Raw genomic sequence first — 25,136 nt, forward strand, 5'->3', positions numbered from 1 at the left:
CTATGCTAATAGAAGAAGCTATGGTGGAGCTAATAAAACAACAACAAAAGCTAGCGGCCAAGGTAACTGACCTAGAGGGCAGGTCACGACGCTCCTCGGTCCGCATCTATGGGGTACCAGAGGAGGAAGAGAACAGCTCACGGTCAGTGTCTGCTTTTGTTGATGGCTTACTTAAAGGCCCTTTGGACTCTCTTCAGCCCGTTGACCTCGGCATCGAGAGGGCTCATCATTTGCTCGGGCCTCCACTCCCTCCACCCCCTGCGCCATTGTGGTTCCCAAGCTACAAGACCAAGGAGCAAGTACTAAGGCTCGTTTGGCAGAAGAAGGGCTTCACTTATAAAGAGAAGAGGATCTCAGTGGACCATGACTACACCACTGACGTCACAAAACGCAGACATGAGTACAACGATGTAAAAAAAGATGTTACGTGAAAAGTCAATTCGCTTCCAGTCTCCCTACCCAGCAAGACTAAGAGTGTTTTTTGAAGGAGAAACTTGCCTTTACAGCTTGGCAGAGGAAGCCACCAAAGATATGGTGAGAAAGGGTTTCTGTTTCAGTGATCCAGACTCCACAGTTACGGGAAAAGTCAATTTGCTTCCAGTCTCCCTACCCAGCAAGACTAAGAGTGTTTTTTGAAGGAGAAATTTGCCTTTACAGCTTGGCAGAGGAAGCCACCAAAGATATGGTGAGAACGGGTTTCTCTGTGTCAGTGATCCAGACTCCCGCCACAGCTCTGGATAAAATTATGGCTACTATGTGGCAGAAGGTAAAGGCCAGGGAGTCATAGAAGGGAACTGATGGATCTATGAAGTAAGGATTCAAGAAGAAACTTGCGGTTTTTCATAAGCAATGACAGCATTTACCAGAGAACTAATGGAATGTTTGACGACTTGGAGAAGGTTGCTAATTTAAGTTGGGACTGTTTATGAAAACGTAGAGAGTAAAGGGGATGGGAGTGGACGGGATGACATGAGTGCGATGCACTCCAGGGGCCCCCCTACCACCTGGACTGGAGAAGTCTGGGGCCTCCCCAATGTTCCAATCGCTTCGGCTGAAGTAACTGTTCCATTGTTACCTGTTTTTGTTCTGTTATGTGTTCACTATATTTGGATTCATGGATGTGAATACAATGGTTAAAAGGTGTCTAAAAAAGGGAAAAAAAAACTAAATGGTTAGAAACTCATCTCTGAGAATTATTTCCTATAATGTCAGGGACCTTATAAGTCCAATCAAGAGGACAAAAATGCTAACAAAATTAAAAAGGGAGAAGGGTGAAATTATTTTCCTTCAGGAGACCCACCTGACAAATGATGAACATTTAAAATTGAAACGGCAAGGATACAACAAAGTTTACTATGCATTTTAAGAATCAGGACGTAAGAGGGGAGTAGCTATTTTGATTTCAGCAGGGGTAGTTTTTGAAAAGATTATGTGACCAGAACGGGAGGTACATAATGATCATTCGTCAGTTGGATGGTGTAGAAGTTACACTTTTTAATGTGTATGCTCCCCCGGGTTCAAATTGGGTGTTCTATAAACATGTTATTGACTTAATGATAACAAAAGCTGAGGGTATACTGATCTGTGGGGTGACTTTTATTTGAGACTGGACCCCTCCAAGGATTCCTCTAACCTATCCGCTAAGTCCGCCAGTATACAAAGTAAACGAATGAGGAAAATGATGAGTGAATTTGGTGTAAGTGATATATGGCGAGAGCTTAATGCCACAGTGAAAGACTACTCTTTCTATTCTACTGATCAAAGGACGTATTCAAGAATTGACTATTTTTTTGTATTCAATACAATAAAGGGTGAAATCATGCAAATTGGGAGTGATAGACCTTTCAGATCATTGCCTTGTATGTTTGAGTTTAAAAATCGGCCCCCAAAAATCTGCCTCACTGTTGAGATTAAATACCAGTGTACATGGAGGACAGGTGAGAGAAGTACTAGAAAAGGAGATTCAAATCTATTTAAATGATAACAATAATGGAGAAGTGTCACCAATTATTTTGCGGGACGCATGCAAGGCTTCTCCTTCAGGGGAAAATTATATCTAAAACATCATTACTCAATAAACTCAGGAAGGAGAAGCTGCATAATTTAACACAAGAACTGGAAGGCCTCAAAAGAAGTAAAAAAAACAAAATAGATGAAGAGATAAATAAAAAAAACAAGGTAATAAAAAACCAAATTCATAACTTACTTACTGTAGATGTGCAGGAAAAAATGTTTCTAAAGCACAAGTATCAGGAGGTAGGACACAGATCAACCAAATTACTTATAAATTGAGAAAAAAAGCAGGTGGAAAGAGACATTTACAAAATGAAGGATCCAATTTCTAAACAAATAAAATATAGAATGCAGGAAATAAAAAGCTGTTTTCAGACCTACTATAAAAATGTATACTCTTCTCAATCTCAGGAGGTCCATACCTTTTCAAAGACAGTTCTCAAAACATTAAATTTGCCAAAAGTAACCGAAGCACAGAATAGGGCTCTATTTGCTGAGATAACTGAGAAGGAGTTGAAGAGAGCGATACAAGGTCTTTAACCAAACAAGAGCCCTGGCACAGACGGCTATCCTGGACAGTGGTATCCCCTTTATTCTAGGGTTCTGTCACCCATTTTGCTTTTAACTGGGTTCTAAAATCTGGTAAAATACCCTCTTAGAATGAAACACTCATAACAATCATCTACTTTTTTACAGTCACATCACCTACACGGATTATTATAGACTCTTGAAATTCTCCAGGATTGTTCACCGATTTCTGCTGATACCTACGGTCTAAAAAATATTTGGATACTTTTTACCGTTTCTCGTGAGGTAGGTTTGTTTCAGAGTGGAAAATCCACCTTCTCTCAGGTTAAAAATTTACAAAAAATCTACTTTTTTACAGGCTCAACCCTCCTACACAGCTTTTCCAAGTTATTAGACGTTGTTCGAGAGCATGTTCAGGCACTTTTTCCTTTCTTTTCACCTAGTGTTGTGTCTTTATTATTATATTTTCAACGAAAAAGAATTGATATTATCGTTCCCCTGTCTGTTCTGATAAAAACAGCCCAAGAATGACGTCGGTAGCTTCTACGGTTTCCGAGTTATGGGCAGTCATTCGGGAGCATGCGCCTCCATGTTAAAAAGCCAGGCCAGGATGAGACACAATGTTGTGCTTCATGAGTGAGAAACAGCAGGTTTCAAGTTACACTGACACTCTTTCTGATTGGCTGAGTCATTCCTCACTGTTCTATTTATATCTCTGTGTATCTCCTACTGTATATGTCTGTCTGTGATTCTGTATTTCTTTCTGCCTCTATTTTCTCCATGTCTCATGTTCAGACACACCCACATCCACACACATTCATGGATTATTATCTTTTTGATAATTTTGCATTGACTTCCATTTATTTTCATTCATTCCTATGGCCTACACCTTACCCTACCACTAACCCTTTGACCATTTTCATAGGAGGCAACTACATGGCGGCCATTTTGTGTTAGGTACTTGAAAAGCATGTACTGCTGTTCCAACACCTAGACAACAGTGATTAATCTTAAAGGGCAATTTCATAGACTTTTACATGTAGGGTGTTGTAAGCATTATAGATGGACTAAGTTTAAGTTAGCCAACATATTGAATGGTGTAAGCTAATTAAATCCAACATGCTAGTGTTAGCCAACATGCTAATGTTACCATTTAAAATAACATTAACATTTAGGCTAATTTTCACTTATAAAGCTCAATTAACATATTGAATGGAGTAAGTTAATATTAGCCAACATCCCAGTGTTAGCCAAAATGCTAATGTTAGCATTTAAGCCAACATTAGCATCTAGACTAATTTTCACTTACTCACTGCTGTTATAATACTCTATGCTAATGTTCCTGTTATTTCTATTAATTTATTGAATTTCAGCTGATTTTCTGCTGTCAACCTTAGCCTCTTAGTTCCAGCTTTCAGCAGAGGAGTTTAGCATTTCTGTTTTCTGCTAATACATTAAATTTCAGCAGATTTTCTGCAGTCAACTTCTGTTTTTTGTTTGTTTTTTTTGCCAGCATTCAACTAAAGAATTCAGCTTACAGCATTCACACTGCATTTTTGCAGGAAATGCAAATTTTTCTAGTCTTGACTTTAAGTTGCTTCTGTATACTCAATAATTCCCTGTCTCCCTCTCTGAAGGCTCTTAGGGTTTGTTATTGGGGATGCATCTCACTGTTCTGGTGGGGATGGTGTTATCCACATTGAAGTTTATATAGTCGGTGACACACTCAGTCATGGCATTGATGTCCTCTCCATGTGGCTGGCACATTGCATCCCAGCCTGTAGCCTCAAAGCAATCTCACAGGGCTTCTTCAGCTTCCTGTGACCATCTTCTCACAGTTCTTTTTATTACAGGTTCCCTCTGAACAAGGGGCTTATATTTTGAGCAGAGAAAAACAAGATTGTGATCTAATTTGCTTGGAGGAGCTCTTGCTTTAGAGATGTATGAGTCCTTCACATCTGCATAAAACAAATCCAACGTTTTGTTTTCTCTGGTAGAGCAGCTGACAAACTGTTGAAATGCTGGAAGTGTAGCAGAGAGTGAAGTATGGGTAAAATCAACAGATATTGCCACAAACGCATTGGGGCGTTGTGTCTGTAGCTTAGCAACAACTGAGCTGATGGCATCACATGCAGTGTCGGCAACAGCTAAAGGTGGAACGTAAAGTGTAGCCAAGATAACACTGGTGAACTCTCTGGGTAAACAATATGAATGAAAACTTACTGCTTACAGTTTAATATATGGACTGCAGAGATGACACTTCACAGTAACATATCCTGGATGACATCATCTGTTGTTCACAAGTACTGCCAGTCCATCTCCTTTACATTTGCCGCTCCCCTTTAAATTTCTGTCTGCTCGTATGGTCAGAAAGCCTGGCAGAGAGACGCTGGAGTCAGGGATATGATCCCGCAGCCATGTCTCAGTAAAACACATAATTCTGCATTTCCAATACTCTAGCTGGGTCCTTTGTAGGGCTTGGAGTTCATCCAACTTGTTTCCCAAAGATTTCGCATTCCCCATCATGATTGATGGAGAAGATGGTTTGACCTTCCTCCTTATCTCTCTTTTCTTTGCCTCTGCTCTGCATTCACAGTGCTATTTTTTCAACTAGTTAGGGATTTGGGGTTATAGCTGACGTATTATTTGAGCTGTTGAGATATTAATCAGCTGCTCCCGGCTGTAAAAAAAACAACCCCTTGCCATGGTGATACATCATAACAAATGTCCAAAAGTAAAAAAGTGTCAGCAAAAATCCTTCCAGCTCCACAGCATCCGACACTGGAGAGGATAATCGTCCAAAAATGTCAATATTATCCACCACAAGAGGCCACTAAAACCTTGATGTTTTTGTACAAATTGAATCTTGCTTTTAAACAAGGGGCCTGCAATGTGCATAAAATTCAAATCTTCATATATACTGGATTTAGTGTGTACTTAAATAAGTGCTTAATTGAATGCTGTTTTTCCTGAGGGCTAAAGCACAAGATTAAAAAATGTATTCAGAGCTGGAGTGTGCAAAAGTTTGTTTATACATGACCAAATTGTCTGGATGACTTTGCTATTGTTGATTCTTGCATACTTTGATGACGTGAGTCAGAACAAAATCTGCTCCAAGGAGTTTAGTTTATCATTTTCAGTTAACATTCTTGTTTTGCTTGATTTAGCCATACTACATCTTTATTCTGTATTCTGCAAACATTTATTATCTCAGGTTTGTTTATTTTTTGGATCTTTATATTTACCAAAACATTTTAGCTAAATCAAAACCCAGGCATGATTTTAAGTTTACATTTTGTTTATTGTTCAGAACAGTACATTTATGAATTTGTTTTTATGTTTATGAAAATTAACGTGCTTACATGTGTTTCAGGAGCAAAAGGAGGTTAGTGTTGCCTCAATTTCTATATTTATAGCTTCCTGTGTAATGCTGATGTCACAGGAAAGGACCAGACGAAGAGCGGAAAGAAAAACTGCTGTAATTTGTGTATGTTATTCATTGGTATAATAGCTAAACTCTTAAAGTTGTTTAATTGTTGCTTGTGTGAAGTAGTCTTGGAATATGGAATGTTCCATTTGAGACAATTTTGATAGAATAGCTTGAGAGTATTTAAACAGAAGAGTTATGTTGTTCAGGAGGAGAGAACCAGGTCTGTCAGCATTTCCACCATTGTATCAATGGCATGGCCTGCTGACCAGAGGCAGTGCAGTGCCATCAAGCTAACGTTGATAAGCTAGGTTTATTCTTGAAGCATTGAACTGGGCCGGATGGTGCCCGTGCCAACAATGATGCAATCGCGCCATCCCTGCCCCTGGGAATGGGCTCTGTGTGCTGTCGTTGCTCTTGGTTGTGCATCTCAGAAGTGTTGTAATTTGGCACAGACCGCGCAGACAGCGCTCCATTTAGAATTAACAAATTTAAAGTTGCAAACATTCCATGCACAACTAATTCACTTCTTCATGAACAGAAGGAAGAGAATAACAAAAAAGAAAAACAACAAACAAAAGCAAATAAAAGAAGCATAAATGTGAGTTCTAAAGTTAGATTGTATGCATTAACAATGTTTAAAGTATACAGCTTTTCATTGTTAAGAGTCCAAAATTGTATCTAGGTACAGATTTCGATCCTTTATAAAGAGGATGTTTAAAGGATTGCTGACGGCGGTGTAGGCATTTTTTTTCTTCTGAAAGTAAGCAGACAGGAAGTAGGGTGGAAAGAGGGGCAAGACATGCAGCACAGGTCACAGGGGCCAAGACTCAAACCCCGGACAGCTGCATTGAGGATTAAAGCCTCTATATATCGGTTGCATGCTCTACCACTATGCCACCCACCACGCACCTCAAAATGGTTAGTTGACCCTGAATTTTGTGGATGCCTCTACAAGACAGAATACAGAAAGTATGTTTTGTACTATATGAAAATGTTAACAATATTACACACACTAATGGGAAAAAACCCTGTCAGTGTTGCTGAGTGCACTTGATGTTAATTCTGGTTGCTTTATATTCAGTTATGTTCATTTTAGTCATGTTAACATTTGAGTTAACAATTGTAGGAGTTTTGGAAATGCTTTTTTTGTCCACAATGTTTGTAAATAAACCACCTGCTACAAGGGGGCGACATCTTTCTACTTCCCATCTTCAGCCACTTTGGACCCGACTATGTCACACATACTCTTTTATTAGTCAGAGACAGTTGTACCTGTGGAGCCTTGATTAGAAGCAGAGCCACCTCTGGGTTGTTGTGATCTCTGGCCTGGTCCAAAGCAGTCTGACCAGCCTAAATAAACACACATAAAAACAGTAAAGGCAAAGTGTTTAAATGAATGCATTTATGGGAGCTGTTTTGAACCGTATATTTAAGGATGCTGATAAACTAAGCACAGCTCTCTACCTGGCAACAGGTACAGTTAAACTCAAGGTTGTGTAAAAGACTTTCCACTTGAAGAGAAATGCTTGGTCACTACTGTGTGATTTGATATGTATGATTGCAAACACTCCAGGGTGTTACACACACACACACACACACACACACACACACACACACACACACACACACATATCTGTTTTTGTGGGGACCCTTTATTTGATAATGTAGTTAAGGCTGGTTGTCTTATTTTAATTACTGTAGAACTCTAAAAGCTTTTAAATAATTAATAATTTATTATTGATTATGTCAGTCAGCTGTGTTTTATTCAATGAAGTGATTACATGCTTGAGATTCCATGTGAATGATGTTGAGAATTAAAATCATTTAGTTTCATAATATGTGTTTGCATATGTATACATAAAACTGAAATATATCATGTAATGTGAACCTGGGACCGCAGGGAGAAGGGTCAACCTCAGGTCAGGATGTTTGCCAGCAGCTGTAAGCAGTAAATACAGGCTGTTCAGCATGATATGGGCAATAAAGTACTCCCATAGGGGGTAACTAATTTACAGTGGCGACACAAGAATGTAGAAAACTCCATTAGGGACTTGTGGCTTCATAACTAATTCCTTAAAAGGAAGTTTCAGCAGTCAGCTTTGAAGTTCATTAAGGGTTTAAAAAGCTTTAACACTGATAGTGAGGGAGACCAGTTGGTGAATCCGGCCCTATTTTTGCTGACCAGAGTCTCTCCCTAAGGCCTTAGGTAATCTTTCTTCTTTGTATTATTCTTTTGTATTCAAGTACGCATTGGAAATCATTGGACTTATATATCGAATTAAACTTGTGTTAATCTTAATTTCCTGCTCTCCTCTGTTCTTTCTCATGACATCCAGACTGGGTGAGGTTGAGGCCGTGTGTTATTAGTGGTAGAATTATTTTACCTCAACAATGAGCTAAATGCAGAAATCTTGTCAGTCAGGAGATAATTATGGCTGATAGAAAAAACCTGATGACACAAGGAAAGATCTTAAAAATAAATGAATAATATATTAAATTCATCCTTGGTCTGTCATTGTGAATTATCCCTCACGTTAGCTTCAAGTCAACATCTGATTAGTCAACCAACTTTCACCTGAGTTCCTACAGGCAATAAAAAAATATGCAACAAGGAGGTTTCCCTCCTTCAGGATAGGACCGTGAAAATCAGAGAAAGTCCCCCACATTGTTGTGAATGTGACTGTCTGCTCCAGCTTCCAGAAGCAGACGTACAGTCTTCTTATGATTCAGGGCAGCTGCTATGTGGAGTGGAGTGTCCCCAACCTGCAGGACAAACACAACATGTCAACAGTCTGCAGAAAACTGGATCAATGTAAGCATAAAGCTGTTGAGATTAAGGGTTAGGTTAGAGGTGAGGCTTTGACATTATCCTTTTAAAAAAGTTGCGTATTGTTAATCCACAAATTGCCCCAAGCCTCCCCAATAAGTGGAAGTTAAAGATTTATTTGACCTGTTTAACCTGAAAATATGGTTTTGAAGTTGCCAAAATCAACCCTAATCTTTTATGTATTCACATTGAGCCATGTGGGCAAGCATATCAGACTAGAGAGGAAATAGGAAAGGATACATTTTAAAACAAATGATTAAAGTATAAATACACAACTGTTAAAAATTAGAACAGTAAAAATATTCTATGTGCTGTATGTGGTCAGGGATAAGGAAGATCACAGGTTCTCAAGCTGAAAGAGGATTGGACAAATGGAAGTTTGGAAAGAGCCAATGAGATGAACACATTCTTCAATAGATTCAGCTTAGAAACAAGCTTAGCATCCTTCTCTCCTGCCCACAGTCAAACAGACATCCCACCCTCCTTTGACCAAAAGCTTCCCTGTCACAGGTTTACTTTTACTGTGCTTGTACTCTTTTTGACTTCCCCTTCCACCGGTCTGGCTCTAGAAGTCAGGTAAAGAGGCAGCTAGAGAGACTAAACCAGAATAAGGTTGCAACAAGTGACTTAAAAAAGGGACTCCTCTGGAGATCATTGTGCAAAGAAAGATCCTTCATATAATGAAGAACTTTATGGAGAACCCTGAGCATCAACTTCATCAGACTGTCATACATCAAAAGAGTGTCTTCATTCAAAAGCTCCTTTAGATGCAATGTCGCTACAGGAGATCCTCCTGCCCACAGCCATGAGCTTCTACAACAGCTCTTTGAAGAAACCTGCATAATATGACCTACAACAACATTCAATTTTCCTTTGGGATTAATAAAGTATTTTCGAATTGAATATTTGTGATGATCCTGTTTTATCTATTGGAGGAAATCTGCAATTTTAAATTCTATATTCATTTATTTTAGGATGCTAATTCAACAATACCATATTTGTGTGTTTTTGCCTTTATAGGTAGCTGCAATTATTTCTTTCCCAGCTCTCTTTTATCTTACCTACAGACTGTGTTGTGAGAAATGTAAAAACTAAATAAATTTTTGGGTGGCTTAATGCTGGCCACATACATTCACATACATACATTCACCATTCACCATCCAAGATGGCGCCGCAGATGGTCGCCTCGGCGTGTTGGTGCGCATTGTTTTGTTTTGTTTTTTGCTTTAAAACGGTCTTCTGTGATGGTACCCGGAGCTCTCTCACCAGAGAAGAACTCATGAACATCAGGGCTACTACACCAGAGGAGTTATTTCCCACTTTTCTGCCTACTGCTTTGGAATTTGTGGACATTCTGGTCAAAGGTGCGCTCACCTTTGTTCACGCGGTGAAACGCTGGAAGAGAGGGAAACGGGCTGGGGTGCTGGTACGTCTTCGCCAGCGTGGACTACAAACACCGTTACCTGGAATATGTCTCTCTAACGTGCGCTCACTTCTCAACAAAATTGAGGAACTACAACTGCTGTTGGGGAAAAACAGGGACTTTTATTCATCTGCAGTTTTGTGCTTCACGGAGACGTGGCTGTGTGGATTAATACCGGACTCTGCGCTGCAGCTGGCAGGATTCCAGCTCTACAGAGCGGACAGAGACACGGAACTCTCCGGCAAAGCGAAAGGTGGAGGAATCTGTTTTTACCTCAACAGTGGTTGGTGCAACGACATGACAGTGATTCAGCAGCACTGTTCTCCAGACCTGGAAGCCTTCATCATAAACTGTAAGCCTTTCTATTCCCCCCGTGAGTTCGCTTCGTTCATCCTGGTCGGTGTTTACATCCCGCCGCAAGCTAATGTGCAGGTCGCACAGCGCATGCTCGCCGACCAGATACTGAGTGTGGAGCGGACCAACCCGGACTCCTTAGTAATCGTCGTTGGCGACTTTAACAAAGGTAATCTCACCCACGAACTCCCCAAATATAGACAGTTTATAAAATGTCCGACCAGAGAGGACAACATTCTGGATCACTGTTACACCACCATCAGAGACGCTTATCACGCCGTCCCACGTGCTGCACTGGGCCAATCCGACCACATCATGGTCCACCTGATTCCTGCATACAGGCAGAAACTAAAGCTCTGCAAACCTGTTGTGAGGACGACAAGGAAATGGACCAGTGAGGCTGTGGAGAATTTCCAGGCATGTTTAGGCTGTACAGACTGGGATGTGTTCAGGACTACTACCAACAGTCTGGACGAGTACACAGAGGCTGTGACTTCCTACATCAGCGTCTGTGAGGTCAGCTGTGTACCATCATGCACCAGGGTGAGTTACAACAACGACAAACCCTGGTTCACAGCTAAACTCAGAAAGTTAAGACTGGATAAGGAAGAGGCCTTCAGAAGTGGGGACAAAGACATATACAGAGAGGCTAAGTACAAGTTTGGCAAGGCAGTGAAAGAGGCCAAATGACTGTACTCTGAGAAGCTCCAAAACCAGTTCTCAGCCAACGACTCTGCGTCTGTCTGGAAAGGGCTCAAGCAAATCACCAACTACAAGCCGAAAGCCCCCCACTCCATCAACGACCGACGCCTCGCCAACGACCTGAATGAGTTCTACTGCCGCTTTGAAAGACAAAGGGACAGTCCTGCAACCATCCCCCACGACGCCCCCCAACAGCTGCAGCCACAATCCATCACCCCCACCTCCCCAACCTCAAGAGGGGCCTTGGCACCTCCAACCCCCACCCTGAAGTTCCCCCCCACCAGCCCCCTACCCACGCCAAGGACGGCTCTTTCCATCCAGGAGAGGGACGTCAACAAACTCTTCAGGAGACAGAACCCCCGGAAAGCTGCTGGTCTGTCTCACCAGCCAGCCTGAAGCACTGCGCTGATCAGCTGTCTCCAGTCTTCACAGACATTTTTAACACCTCACTGGAGACATGTCATGTGCCAGCCTGCTTCAAGTCCTCCACCATCGTCCCTGTTCCCAAGAAGCCAAGGACCACAGGGCTTAATGACTTCAGACCCGTCGCCCTGACCTCTGTGGTGATGAAGTCCTTTGAGCGCCTTGTGCTCTCACACCTAAAAGACATCACCGACCCCCTCCTGGACCCCCTGCAGTTTGCCTACAGAGCCAACAGGTCTGTAGATGATGCAGTCAACCTAGCCCTTCACTTCATCCTCCGGCACCTGGACTCCACAGGAACCTATGCCAGGATCCTGTTTGTGGATTTCAGCTCTGCCTTCAACACCATCGTCCCAGTTCTGCTACAGGAGAAGCTCTCCCAGCTGAGTGTGCCCGACTCCACCTGCAGGTGGATCACTGACTTCCTGTCTGACAGGAAGCAGCGCGTGAGGTTGGGGAAGCACGTCTCTGACTCCCTGACCATCAGCACCGGTTCCCCCCAAGGCTGTGTTCTCTCTCCTCTGCTCTTCTCCCTGTACACCAACAGCTGCACCTCCAGTCACCAGTCTGTCAAGCTTCTGAAGTTTGCGGACGACACCACCCTGATCGGACTCATCTCTGATGGTGACGAGTCTGCGTACAGATGGGAGGTGGACCATCTGTTGGACTGGTGCAGCCAGAACAACCTTGAGCTCAACGCTCTAAAGACAGTAGAGATGGTTGTGGACTTCATGCAGAACCCAGCCCCACTTGCCCCCATCACCCTCTGTGACTCCACAATTGACACTGTGGAATCTTTCAGCTTCCTGGAAACCATCATCTCCCAGGATCTCAAGTGGGAGCCAAACTCAGCTCCCTCATCAAGAAAGCCCAGCAGAGGATGTTCTTCCTGCGGCAGCTGAAGAAATTCAACCTGCCAAAGACTATGATGGTGCACTTCTACACAGCCATCATTGAGTCCATCCTCACCTCCTCCATCACCATCTGGTACGCCGCTGCTACAGCCAAGGATAAGGGCAGGCTGCAGCGTGTCATTCGGTCTGCTGAGAAGGTGATTGGCTGCAGTCTACTGTCGCTCCAGGAACTGTACACCTCCAGGACCCTGAAGCGGGCAGGGAAGATTCTGGCTGATCCCTCCCACCCCTGTCACAGACTCTTTGAGACTCTCCCCTCTGGCAGGAGGCTGCGGTCCATCTGGACCAAAACCTCACGCCACAAGAACAGTTTTTTCCCATCTGCCACCAGCCTGGTTAACAAAGCCCGGAAACCACCCTGACACTCTCCCTTTCCCCCACACAGGACACCTGTAACCTGTAACCTGTAACTCTATGCGTTACATTAACGTTCAGCATGGACTCCTGCTTTACTTGCACTGCCATACTAGCACAATGATCACCTGCACTGTTGTATTGCTCTTGCATCTTATACTGCTCTATATTTACTCTCACTCACTTAAAACTGTCTACATATATTTATATTATATTGTAGATATGTTTATACTGTTTAATTTGTACTGTATTGCACCAACTACGCCAAAACAAATTCCTTGTATGTCCAAAAACGTACTTGGCAATAAAGCTTTTCTGATTCTGATTCTGATCTGATTCTGACCCAGTGCACACAAAAACATAGCTTTCTATCTTGTTGCTTCTAAAACAGTGCCGGATTAAAAGCACATCCCGCCGCACCAAGCAAGCTGGCCAGCCCCTCCACCAAAGCGAAGCCACATCTCAATCAACACTGGCCAAGGCCCCCTCGTCGGAGCCCGACGCCCCCTCAACTGACGGACTGCTCACCGAAGCCAGGGACCAATATCCAATGCAATCCAAATGATCCCCCGGAATCTGGTCAAACCTCTCCCGGAGGTGGGAGTTGAATTACATCCCTGGCCGATGGGTCTGCCAGACGTTCCCTCCAGACTTTCACTATGCGCTTGGGCCTGCCAAGTTTGTCCGGCTTTCTCCTCTTCCAGCAGATCCAACTCAATACCAGGTGGTGATCAGTGGACAGCTCAGCCCCACTCTTCACCCGAATGTCCAAAACATGTGGCCGAAGATCTGACAACAAAGTCGATCATCGACCGCCTGCCTAGGGTCTCCTGGCCCTTATGCTTGAACATGTTGTTCATTATGGACAATCCGTGATTAGCAAACACCACTCGGATTCAGATCAGGGAGACCATTCCTCCAAATCACGCCTCTCCAGGTGTCACTGTCGTTTCCCACGTGGGCGTTGAAGTCCCCCAGCAGAATAATGGAGTCCCTCTCATCCACTGGGGTAAACGCCAACAAGAGATGGCTGAGCTAAGTGCCAACAAGCAAACCCGCCCCAGCCTGTTGCCTCTCCCTATGGCCCACTCCAGAGTAGAAGATAGTCCAGCCCGTCTCAAGGAGATGGGTTCTAGAGCCCACGCTGTGTGTGGAGGCGAGCCCGACTATTTCTAGTCAATTTCTCTCGACCTCCCGCACAAGCTCAGGCTCCTTCCCTCCCCAGCGAGGTGACATTCCACATCCCTAGAGCCAGCCTAAGCATCGGGGGATCGGGCCACCGATTATTTTAGGATGCTAATTCAACAATACTATATTTGTGTGTTTTCACCTTTATAGGTAGCTGCAATCATTTCTTTCCCAGCTCTCTTTTATCTTACCTACAGACTGTTGTGAGAAATGTAAAAACGAAATACATTTTTGGGTGGCTTAATGCTGGCCACATACATTCACATACATACATACATTCACCATGAAAGTAGGTTAGATCCAGTGCACACAAAAACATAGCTTTCTATCTTGTTGCTTCTAAAACAGTGCCGGATTAAAGGTTCCTCGTACTCGTAGTCTTCCACTTTATCCAGGACCGGGTGAGGGGGCAGCAGACTCAGCAGAGACACCCAGATGTCCCTCTCCCCAGACACCTTCTCCAGCACCTCCGTGGGGGAGCCCGAGGCATTCCCAGGCCAGCCAAGAGAAATAGTCCCTTGGTTGCGCCTAGAAATCCTGTCCATAAAAGTTATGAACAGGATCGGTGACAAAGGGCTGCCCAGCAACATGCACCGGTAACATGTCCGACTTAGTGCTGGCAATGCGGACCAAACTCCTGCTCCACTATCACAGAAAGTGGATGGCCCCTAATATAGGGCCCCTGACTCCGTACGTCTGCAGCACAGGGCACCACAAGGGACACAGTCGAATGCCCTCTCCAGGTCCACAAAAAAAACTCCCATGAACCCTCGAGTACCCTGCAGAGGGTGTAGACCTGGTACAGTGTTTCATAGCCAGGACAAAAACCACACTGCTCCTCCTGAAGCAGAGGTTCGACTATCGGCCGGACTCTCCTCTCCAATACCCTGGCGAAGGCCTTACCAGGGAGTCTGAGGAGTGTGATCGCCCTATAGTTGGAACACACCCTCCGGTCACCCTTCTTATGAAGGGGGACCACCACCCCGATTTGCCAGTCCAGAGGCACTGTCCCCAACTGCCACGCAATGTTGAAGAGGCGTGTCAACCATGACGACGAGGCGACTGTGGCTCAGTAGGAATAGTTGTCTTGCAATCAGAAGGTTGTGGGTTCGATTCCAGCTTCTTCCTGCCATATGTCGATGTGCCCCTGGGTAAGGCACTTAACCTCAAGTTGCCTACCGATCTGCGTATTGGTGTATGAATGTGTGAGCGTTAGTGAGTGCAATTGGGTGAATGTGGCTCTAGTGTAAAGCGCCTTGAGTGGTCTGTATGACTGGAAAAGCGCTATATAAGTTCAGTCCATTTACATCCCCACAACAATCCAGAGACTTGAGGTACTCAGGGTGGATCTCATCCACCCCCAAAGCCCTGCCACCATGAAGCTTTTTAACCACCTTGGTGACTCCAGCCTGGGTGATGAAAGAGTCCAACCCCAAGTCATCAGCCTCTACTTCCACCAGGGAATGCGTGAAGGCAGGATTGAGGAGATCCTCGAAGTACTCCTTCCACCGCCCAGTAATGTCCCCAGTCGAGGTCAGCAGCTCCCCACCCCCACTGCAAACAGTGTTGGCGAAGCACTGCTTCCCTCTCCTGAGGCACCGGACGGTTTGCCAGAATCGCTTCGAGGCCAACTGGTAGTCCTTCTCCATGGCCTCACTGAAATTCACCCAGGCCTGAGCTTTTGCCTCCGCCTCCGCCACAGCCCGGGCCACGGCACGCTTGGCCTCACGGTCCCAGGACCTCAGGAGTCCCACAAGCCAATCACAGTTGATAGGACTCCTTCACCTTGACAGCATCCCTTACTGCCGGTGTCCACCACCGGGTTCGGGGATTGCCGCTGCAACAGGCACCACAGACCTTATGGCCGCAGCTACGGGCAGCAGCATTGACAATAGATGCAGAGAACATGGTCCACTCTGACTATGTCTCCAACATCCCCTGGAATCTGGTCAAACCTCTCCCGGAGGTGGGAGTTGAATTACATCCCTGGCCGATGGGTCTGCCAGACGTTCCCTCCAGACTCTCACTATGCGCTTGGGCCTGCCAAGTTTGTCCAGCTTTCTCCTCTTCCAGCAGATCCAACTCACTACCAGGTGGTGATCAGTGGACAGCTCAGCTCCACTCTTCACCCGAATGTCCAAAACATGTGGCCGAAGATCTGACAACAAAGTCGATCATTGACCGCCTGCCTAGGGTCTCCTGGCCCTTATGCTTGAACATGTTGTTCATTATGGACAATCCGTGATTAGCAAACACCACTCGGATTCAGATCAGGGAGACCATTCCTCCAAATCACGCCTCTCCAGGTGTCACTGTCGTTTCCCACGTGGGCGTTGAAGTCCCCCAGCAGAATAATGGAGTCCCTCTCATCCACTGGGGTAAACGCCAACAAGAGATGGCTGAGCTAAGTGCCAACAAGCAAACCCGCCCCAGCCTGTTGCCTCTCCCTATGGCCCACTCCAGAGTAGAAGATAGTCCAGCCCGTCTCAAGGAGATGGGTTCTAGAGCCCACGCTGTGTGTGGAGGCGAGCCCGACTATTTCTAGTCAATTTCTCTCGACCTCCCGCACAAGTAGCTGCAATCATTTATTTCCCAGCTCTCTTTTATCTTACCTACAGACTGTTGTGAGAAATGTAAAAACGAAATACATTTTTGGGTGGCTTAATGCTGGCCACATACATTCACATACATACATTCACCATGAAAGTAGGTTAGACCCAGTGCACACAAAAACATAGCTTTCTATCTTGTTGCTTCTAAAACAGTGCCGGATTAAAAGTTCCTCGTACTCGTAGTCTTCCACTTTATCCAGGACCGGGTGAGGGGGCAGCAGACTCAGCAGAGACACCCAGATGTCCCTTTCCCCAGACACCTTCTCCAGCACCTCCGTGGGGGAGACCGAGGCATTCCCAGGCCAGCCAAGAGAAATAGTCCCGTCACATGGGCCTCTTCCCGGTGTGATGTGCCTGGAACACCTCCTGAGGAGGGCGTCCAGGAGGCATTCCGATATAGATGCCCGAGTCACTTCAACTGGCTCCTCTCGATGTGGAGGTCTCCACCTTTGTCTGCCTTCCAATCGTCTTTGCACCGTTCCCTCACGGTTCCACTGCAGGAGGTGGGCCCACTGGCAGATGGCCTTGCGTCTCTCGTTTGGGCTTGGCCCTGCCGGGTCCCGCGAGGAGTAACCCAACCACCAGGCGCTGTTTGACGAGTCCCGACCCCAGGCCTGGCTCCAGGGTGGGACCCCGGCTCCACCGTACCGGGCGACGTCACGTGCCTCGATGTGATTATCCTCATGAGGGTGTCTTGAACCGCTCTTTGTCTGACACATCACCTAGAGCCTGTTTGCCATGGGAGACCCTACCAGGGGCGTTTAGGCCCCAGAAAACATAGCCTCTAGGATCATTTGAACGCTCGAACCCCTCCACCACGTTAGGGTGGCGTTTCAAAGTTCCTTTTCAAAGTTTCTTTTTTTTTGTTTTTTTTTACCATGTCCTGATTGGCAGAGTAGTGCGGAGAATAGTTGTCTGAGTGCCAAGAAAAAGCCCAACAGATTTGCTTTCACAAGTGTAGCATTACAGCTAACGCTTTAAAGCTCTGCTTGATATTTATAAAAGAAACTTGATTAGAAACTGCTTTCGGATTATTTCAATTGCAATGGACATGGAGACAGAAATGAAGAGGAAAAAATAAGAAGCACGAAAAAGAGAGAGGTGGGGCAAAAAGGAAAAGGGGAGAGAAAGAGAAAAGAATGGAGGAAAGAAAGAAGGATGAAGAGAAAACAAGATAACACCCTGCTTGCTTCTACACCTGCAGAAACTTTCATATTAACAGCTGCATGGTACTTATGAATGCAAAATGTATTTAGTAGTAAATGCGGCTCAATATAGAACATTTGTGTATCTGTGTACACCTGAATCTAAACACCTGTGGGTCTCAGTGTGAGCGTGTTTGTGTATACAAGGTTTCTCCATAAAATTATGCAATACCGAGTGTGAGGAGCCACAGACCTGCCCCCCTGGACCTAGGATAGATACAGAGGAGATCCGAGCCACAGACATCCAAAGGCCCCCCAGAGCACAGGAACCACAGGAAAACCCCTGTCGGGACTACCGCAACCTCCCCAAAGAAGAACAGGGGAGAGTCCATGGGGAACCACCCAGCAGCCACAGTGCAGAAGCCCAGGGAGCTGCAGCGACGAGCCCACAAGCCTGTCGGCAGCGGTCTACACCCGAGCAGATTCAGCCATGGACCCAGATACCTGAGACCCCGGGACATATCACTACCTATGCAGAGGCCCGACAGAGCCCAGGGGTCCACGCCCCAGCATGTAGCCCCTGGGAGTGAGCCAGCACACACAAAAGCACTCAGCCCCGGACACCAAGAACCATGAGTACACCGGCGGGCAGAGACACCAACCAACGGCATGTAGTGTGGCATGGAGGTAATAGGCCCCACATTTGATGGGGGGCCTAAACTGCTCCAGGAGAGGGAGTAGCCCAAAACCCAACCTGACACAAAAAACAGGCACACAGCCAAAATCACACATTCCAGCCCTCATGCGTACACATTAAAACACTCACACCCCTGCACCCAATGTAAAGACAAACAACAATGGACGTCGTACACTCACTCACACTCCCCGTACATACTCTACACTCCCAGGTCCAGGTGCCGATACCCCATAGGGACAACCAGCCCCCGGACCCAGGAGGTGGTCCTCTTCCCTCCGGGGATGAAGACAGGCAGACCGCCCCAGCACCTGAACCTGGTCTGGGCTAGCCTGGGCTCGTGCCTGAACCTGAGCGACCCCGGCCCGGACCCTAACCCCCTGTCCCGACCCCAGTCCCCAACCACCCCCATCTTCATCCGGAGAGGGGGCCATGTACAAAAGAGGGGTCGACATGGTACAAACAAGCCCGACAACCAGAGCCGCCAAAGAATAAAATAGCCCCAACCCCCAATGAATTCCGATCCCAACCCCATGAGCCACCCACCCCCAATGAACCCTGACATGAATCTCCTCACTGGGCCACCCCCAACCAGGACACAGATATCAAACAAATACCTCTGAACCCAAACGCCATGAATCCCCTCCCTACACCACATGGGCACACCGCCACAAGTGAGCTTCATCCTCAAAAAGCCGATGAAGCAACACCCACACAGCGTAAGCTCCACACACAGCCCCACTCCAAGCACCTCTGCCGCATCCTGTCCCCACCACACAGTGCACCGCGACAGCAAGGCAAGGGCCCCGCACAACGCCACCGCAGCCTCCGCCCAAAGGCGCAACAGGGCAGACACCGTCGAGCACCGAGCTAACAACGGAACCACACCAAGACAGGACAAACTCACCCGGCAAGAGGTCCCCGGCCAGCGGCATGCACTCGGGGCCTGTGTCCCCCACCACGCCCCCACAACCACACCATATCACTGCCACTGCAACGATAGCCCAGGTAGAAACATTATCCAGCTCAGCTCAGATGCTGGTGACCCCACATCCAAGAAGAAAACACAACCCCCTCAGCCCACAGGTGCAGTCCCCCACGCCACCCTCTAGCCCACCGCCCTGATCCCCCCCCCAAACACAACAGCCAGCAAAGTAGCACACCGCCAAGCCCACCCAACCATTCGGCCACCGTCAGCAGCCCCAGCCCATCAGTCTGTGAGAGGGAAACATGCACCAGCCAGGTAACCGGGCCGGGCAGGCCAACCGCTCCAGGCTAAGCACATCCCACCAGTCGTCCCAGTGCAGACACAAGACTTGCTCCACCGCCCCACCCACCCGGCTGCCAACAGTAGCCCTGCGCCCGGCCACAGAAGGAGGCATTGGAGGAAGGCCACTACAGCGCGCCAAGGACCGGGCACCCCACCAACCCCACAACCAAAACCCCGGAGGGCCCCAGGGTCCCGGCCACCCATCCTCCCGCATGGCACACCCACTGCACCAAGCAAGCTGGCCAGCCCCTCCACCAAAGCGAAGCCACATCTCAATCAACACTGGCCAAGGCCCCCTCGTCGGAGCCCGACGCCCCCTCAACTGACGGACTGGTCACCGAAGCCAGGGACCAATATCCAATGCAATCCAAATGATACCGAGAGAGCCAAATAGCCAGCCCCAGCACCAGACAACCCCCAAGACCCAAACCTCAACCCCAGCCCAGACCCTGACCAGAGGTCCTGCGCCCTCTCCCGGCCTCCAACCCCAGTTGGCAAACATTAAACTGGGGTGTGAAAAGACCCCAAGCCTACCTCCACCCACTCAAATGTGGTGTTGATGTGTGTTGTTGTAGTGTGCATTTAAAAAGAAAAACAGGTGGGGAAGATGGTCTGCCACTCCCCCCACAACCAGAACCCTAAATGTCTACATGCAACTTAACCCTTAGAGGTAAGTGCAGGCACCAGAGGTTAGGGTAATAAAATACCCTCCCTCGTAGTGCCATTGAGCGTACTCACACCCAAGGACCTACATGTAAATGCCATGAAAATGGTATTAATGAGCATCTAAGTTGTACAATAAAAGTGGGCCACAGGCTGCTGTGGGACCGCAGAGATGGAAAACCCTTGCGGCACTACAATGACGCACCTGCACCCCAAGGCCCTACATGAGTGGTAGTGTGATGGAGTCGACGGAGGGATGTGTCTAGGGATGGGGCGGGAAGACTGGGGGAAACAAATGCTCTCCCAGGGAGCCAGCTCCCCGGCTGACCCCAATAGGCACCCCCGTTTGCCAAGTTCCAACAAAGGATGGAGACATAGGCACATCCATCGGGCGAAAGGCTAAGGACAAGCCAAAAGGCTAGGGACCCCCAGCCCCCCCCGGAACAATCCAAACCAAATACCCCCAATCCCCAGTCCCCCACCCGAAGGAGACATCGACCCCCAACAAAAAGAAGGCAGCCAGAGTCGTGCGTATCATCGAACAAGAGTGCGGCCCCACTACAGAAAATGAGCAGACCGGCCCAGCACAACCGAAATATGCCACACAAAGGAGGGCACATGACCAACATGCTCAACCAACCCCAAACCACGGGGCAGAGCCAACAGAGCGCCCCAATGCCTGGCACCAGACCGCAGCCACAACCAGGCAAGTGGGGCAACAAAACACGTCCCACACCAACACCGAGGCCACCAACAAGAAACACCCGACCCAAAATGGCAGGCTCACCCAAATGCAAGCTCCGGGCCAGCATAGGCACATGCATACCCCACAGACAAACGAACCGAGACCCCCCGGGCCAGCCAGGCAGTCAAGCAGACCCTGCAATGCACAACCCCGCCCACCACCGTGCCCAAGGGAAAGACGCCAGCTCAGCAAGCAGAAGGACGGCACAGAAAGGCCACAGCAAAGAGGCCGCACTCCCCCTCGAGATGCAGAACTACCAACATCCATGCCAGCCAAGGAGAAATGACAGAGCCAAGCCAAGCTGCAGTTCCCCCTGAGCCAACGCCACAGCAACACCACACATCCTTCCATACATCAGTAGGGGCACGGTGAAGACCACCAACCCCAAGCACACACCACCCACCAGGAACCACCCAGCAGACAAGCAAACCCTACCTCAGCATGAGGTCTAGAAGCCCGATGCCACCGCCTAGCCTAGTGACGCCCGCCCTGCACACGGAGGCCAGAGCTGCCATGCACAGGACCACCACCCCAACACCACAGCATACCAAACAGCGGAGAACGCAGTAATGAGCACCCAAAGCAGAAGCCGTGCACAAAGCCCACACCATGCAATTGCGCCCCCACCAGCCCTCCAAATACAAAGCCCCCTGCAAAAGTGCACCCCCGTGAGAAGAAGACCCACAGCATCCAGGTGCAAGAACATGCCCGACCCCCCATACAACTGCCAGAAGTAGCATCGCGGGAAAACCCACACCGAAGCCCACAAAAGGTAGAGAGCCCGCAGAGCCTAAACCAAAACCCACCAAGAAGCTGAGACCAGTCCACCCCAAGATCAACCCCGGCCCGACCTCCCAAACCAAGCAGACCCCTCCGACCCCCCTCCCCCAGACAGAACCGGGACCGTCATCAGGAACCGGAACCCAGACAAGGAACCAGAATCTGAACCGGAACCACCCATATCCAAATGATGCCCATCCCCACCCAAGGCCAACCACCCACCTCAATCATGGAAGAAAACCTACACCCACCCCAACATTTGAACAACTCCCAGAACACATAAGACATTAGACACCCAGGTTGACTTCGCCCCACCCCCTCAAACAGATCCTCCGCCCCACCAGCAGAGTGCACTCTTTGAAGGAGAGAGCACCTGCAATGAGATGGTACCTACCGCCAGCTCAGGAGGCCCCTATGCTCACCGATGCAGCCCAAAACTCTGGTGACATAGCTGCCCGGACCCAAGCCCCCTCGGCCCAGCCAGGACCCCAGCCCGGGGGCGACACGCGCCAGGAACCCAGAGACCCCAAGCCCACACCAGATCCGCCCAGGAGTAGCCCGGTCACCAGGCCAGTAACGAATGTCTGCCGGCAAAGGCTCCCCAAAAGCATCGCATGCAGCCACCAGATGCCGCCCCCAAGAGCCACCAAAGCCCCACCCCGGTTGGGGTCTCAGACCCCCCAGCGACCCCAGCCCAGGGACACCCGAAATGCCCCAAATCCAGACACCCCCCCCCCCGCATCCGCCACAATCCCCCACAGGACGAAGCCAAAGGTGCCCCACCCCCACTAGGTGATGGAGCCGATTAAAGGAAACCAGAGAGATTGATCTGATGTGGAGGCAGAGGCTATATGAAGACTTATATAATCCAACAGAAGGTTTCTACACTGGTTAATATTAAGAAGTTTTTTATTTTTCCAGTTCATGAGGATTGTTTTCTTAGCAATACATAAGGCAGTGAAAATCATGTGAGCTGAATTTGTCTCTATAATGACATCATCTAAGTTGCCCAACAAGCAAACTGAGGGGAAGATGAAATATTACATCTCAGACACTTTGATAAGTCTTCACATATCAGGCGCCAGAACCTCTGAACATATGTACATAACCATAGTGCGTGGATGTAATTGTCTGGTATATTGCTTGTGCAGTGTAAGCAAGTATTAGAAGGTGCCAAGCCCATCCTGAACATCCGTTGACCTGTATAGTATACTCTATGAAGGATTTTATATTGTATTAATTGTAAAGTGGTGTTATTAGTCATTTTAAAATTTCTGGAACATATTAAAACCAAAATGTTTGGTCAAAGTTAACTGATAAGTCCACCTCCCAATACATAATAGGAAGGGAAATTGATTCGTCTTAGACAGTGTCCTGTGTATCTTAGACATTAATTTGGGGGGGGGGTTGAGTTTTAGGACGTCTAGTACACTTGATGGCGTTTGTAACCCAACGTTTTTAAGTGTACATTTATTTTTTATTATAGATTTAATTTGTTGATATTCTAAAAATGTTTTCTTGTCCATCCCATGTTGTATAATTAATCTGTTAAATGGGATGAACTGAATTCATTCAAATATATTTTCTAGGTATTCAATTCCTTTACTCCTCCATTCTGGAAAGTTTATCATATTATTTTTTTGTAGGAAGTCAGGGTTGGTCCAGATGGGTGTGCGTCTGCATGGGATTAGTGAAGACCCTGTCAGTTTTAGATATTCCCACCATACTGTCAGAGAGGTGCTGATATTGAGGTTTTTAAAGCATACATGTCGTTTTATATTTGAGCTAATAAATGGTAGATCTGAAATCTTAATATTATTGCATAATGTCTGTTCTACGTCTAGCCAGGGTTCATTTAGAGGACTGTGTTTAAACGATTTTGAGTTGTATGTAGCCTGTTGGCTACGAAGTAATTATGAAAGGTAGGCCTCCTTTATCTTTGGTCTTCTGTAGCATTTTTAAGCTAATATGCTGGGGTTTATCTTTCCAATGAAATTCAGTGATGGAGGAGTCCAGAGATGTAAACCAGTCAGATGATGGTTTATTTGGGATCATTGAGAAAAGGTAATTGATTTTTGGCAAGACCATCATTTTTATTGAAGCAACCCTGCCCATGAGTGATATGTGTAGAGATTTCCATCTAGCGAGATCATCTTACACTTTTTTAAAAGTGGGATGTGGTTTAGTTTTGTTAAGTCTGCCAATCTAGGAGAAACATTAATACCCAAGTATGTAATATTCCCTGACTGTAGTTGTATATTAAGGGAATTGTGGAAAGGACAGTTAATTGGAAGAACTGTCGATTTCAACCAATTTATAGAATAATCCGAAATTCTTGAGAAAGAATTTATCAATCCAATTACCTAAGAGACAGAGGTTTGCGAATGCTGGAGAAACATCATCTGCATAAAGACTGATTTTATGTTCAATATTCATGCATTTTATGCCTTTAATATCATTAGTTTGCCTGATTGCTGCCGCGAGTGGATCAATAAAAATTGCAAATAATGAGGGGGAAAGTGAGCATCCCTGCTTGGTGCCCCTCTGAAGATAGAAGCTGGAAGATGTTTGGTTATTGGTCCTGATGCGTGCCGTTGGGGAACTGTATAATATTTTTAACCAGTTTATGAAAGAGTTTCCATAACCAAATTTAGTCAAGGTTGTAAAGATTTTCCAGTTAACTCTATAAAATGCTTTTTCTGCATCAAGAGATAATATATTGGTCTCAGTATTTTTACTGTAGAAATAGTCTATTTAATTAAGTAATCTGCATGAATTTGTGGATGAATGCCGCCCTTTTATGAAACCAGTTTGGTCTTGATGTATTATGAGAGGAATTACCTTTTCTAGTCTTTTTGCGAGGGCTTTACAGATTATTTTGATATCAACGTTAATAAGGGATATGGGACGGTAGCTGGTAGGAAGTACCGGGTCTTTTCCTGGTTTTAACAGGAGAGTGATGTTGGCAGAATATGTATTTGGTGGAAGTATGTCATTTTCTTTGGTTTTCCTGCAACATTCTTTGGAATGTTGGAGCCAAAATATTCCAGAATTCGTTGTAGAACTCTGCT

The 25,136-nt window shown here is 46.7% G+C and overlaps 1 protein-coding gene across 6 annotated transcripts in view; it reads right to left on the reverse strand.

The window, feature by feature from the left end:
- The window catches only part of ankrd6b (ankyrin repeat domain 6b), a 178,028-nt gene that overhangs the window by 43,405 nt on the left and 109,487 nt on the right, over window positions 1–25,136 (reverse strand). For 5 of the 6 annotated variants that reach the window (XM_047388665.1, XM_047388661.1, XM_047388662.1 and 2 more), the window contains 2 exons: window positions 8,636–8,734; window positions 7,244–7,321 (listed from right to left, as the gene is read on the reverse strand). In XM_047388665.1, the coding sequence (XP_047244621.1) occupies window positions 7,244–7,321; window positions 8,636–8,734 (177 nt within the window). The remainder of the gene's footprint in view (window positions 1–7,243; window positions 7,322–8,635; window positions 8,735–25,136) is intronic. The other variant, XM_047388666.1, reaches the window with a different exon arrangement.

This window comes from Girardinichthys multiradiatus, chromosome 15 (genome assembly GCF_021462225.1).
Source record: "Girardinichthys multiradiatus isolate DD_20200921_A chromosome 15, DD_fGirMul_XY1, whole genome shotgun sequence".
Classification (NCBI taxonomy): domain Eukaryota; kingdom Metazoa; phylum Chordata; class Actinopteri; order Cyprinodontiformes; family Goodeidae; genus Girardinichthys; species Girardinichthys multiradiatus.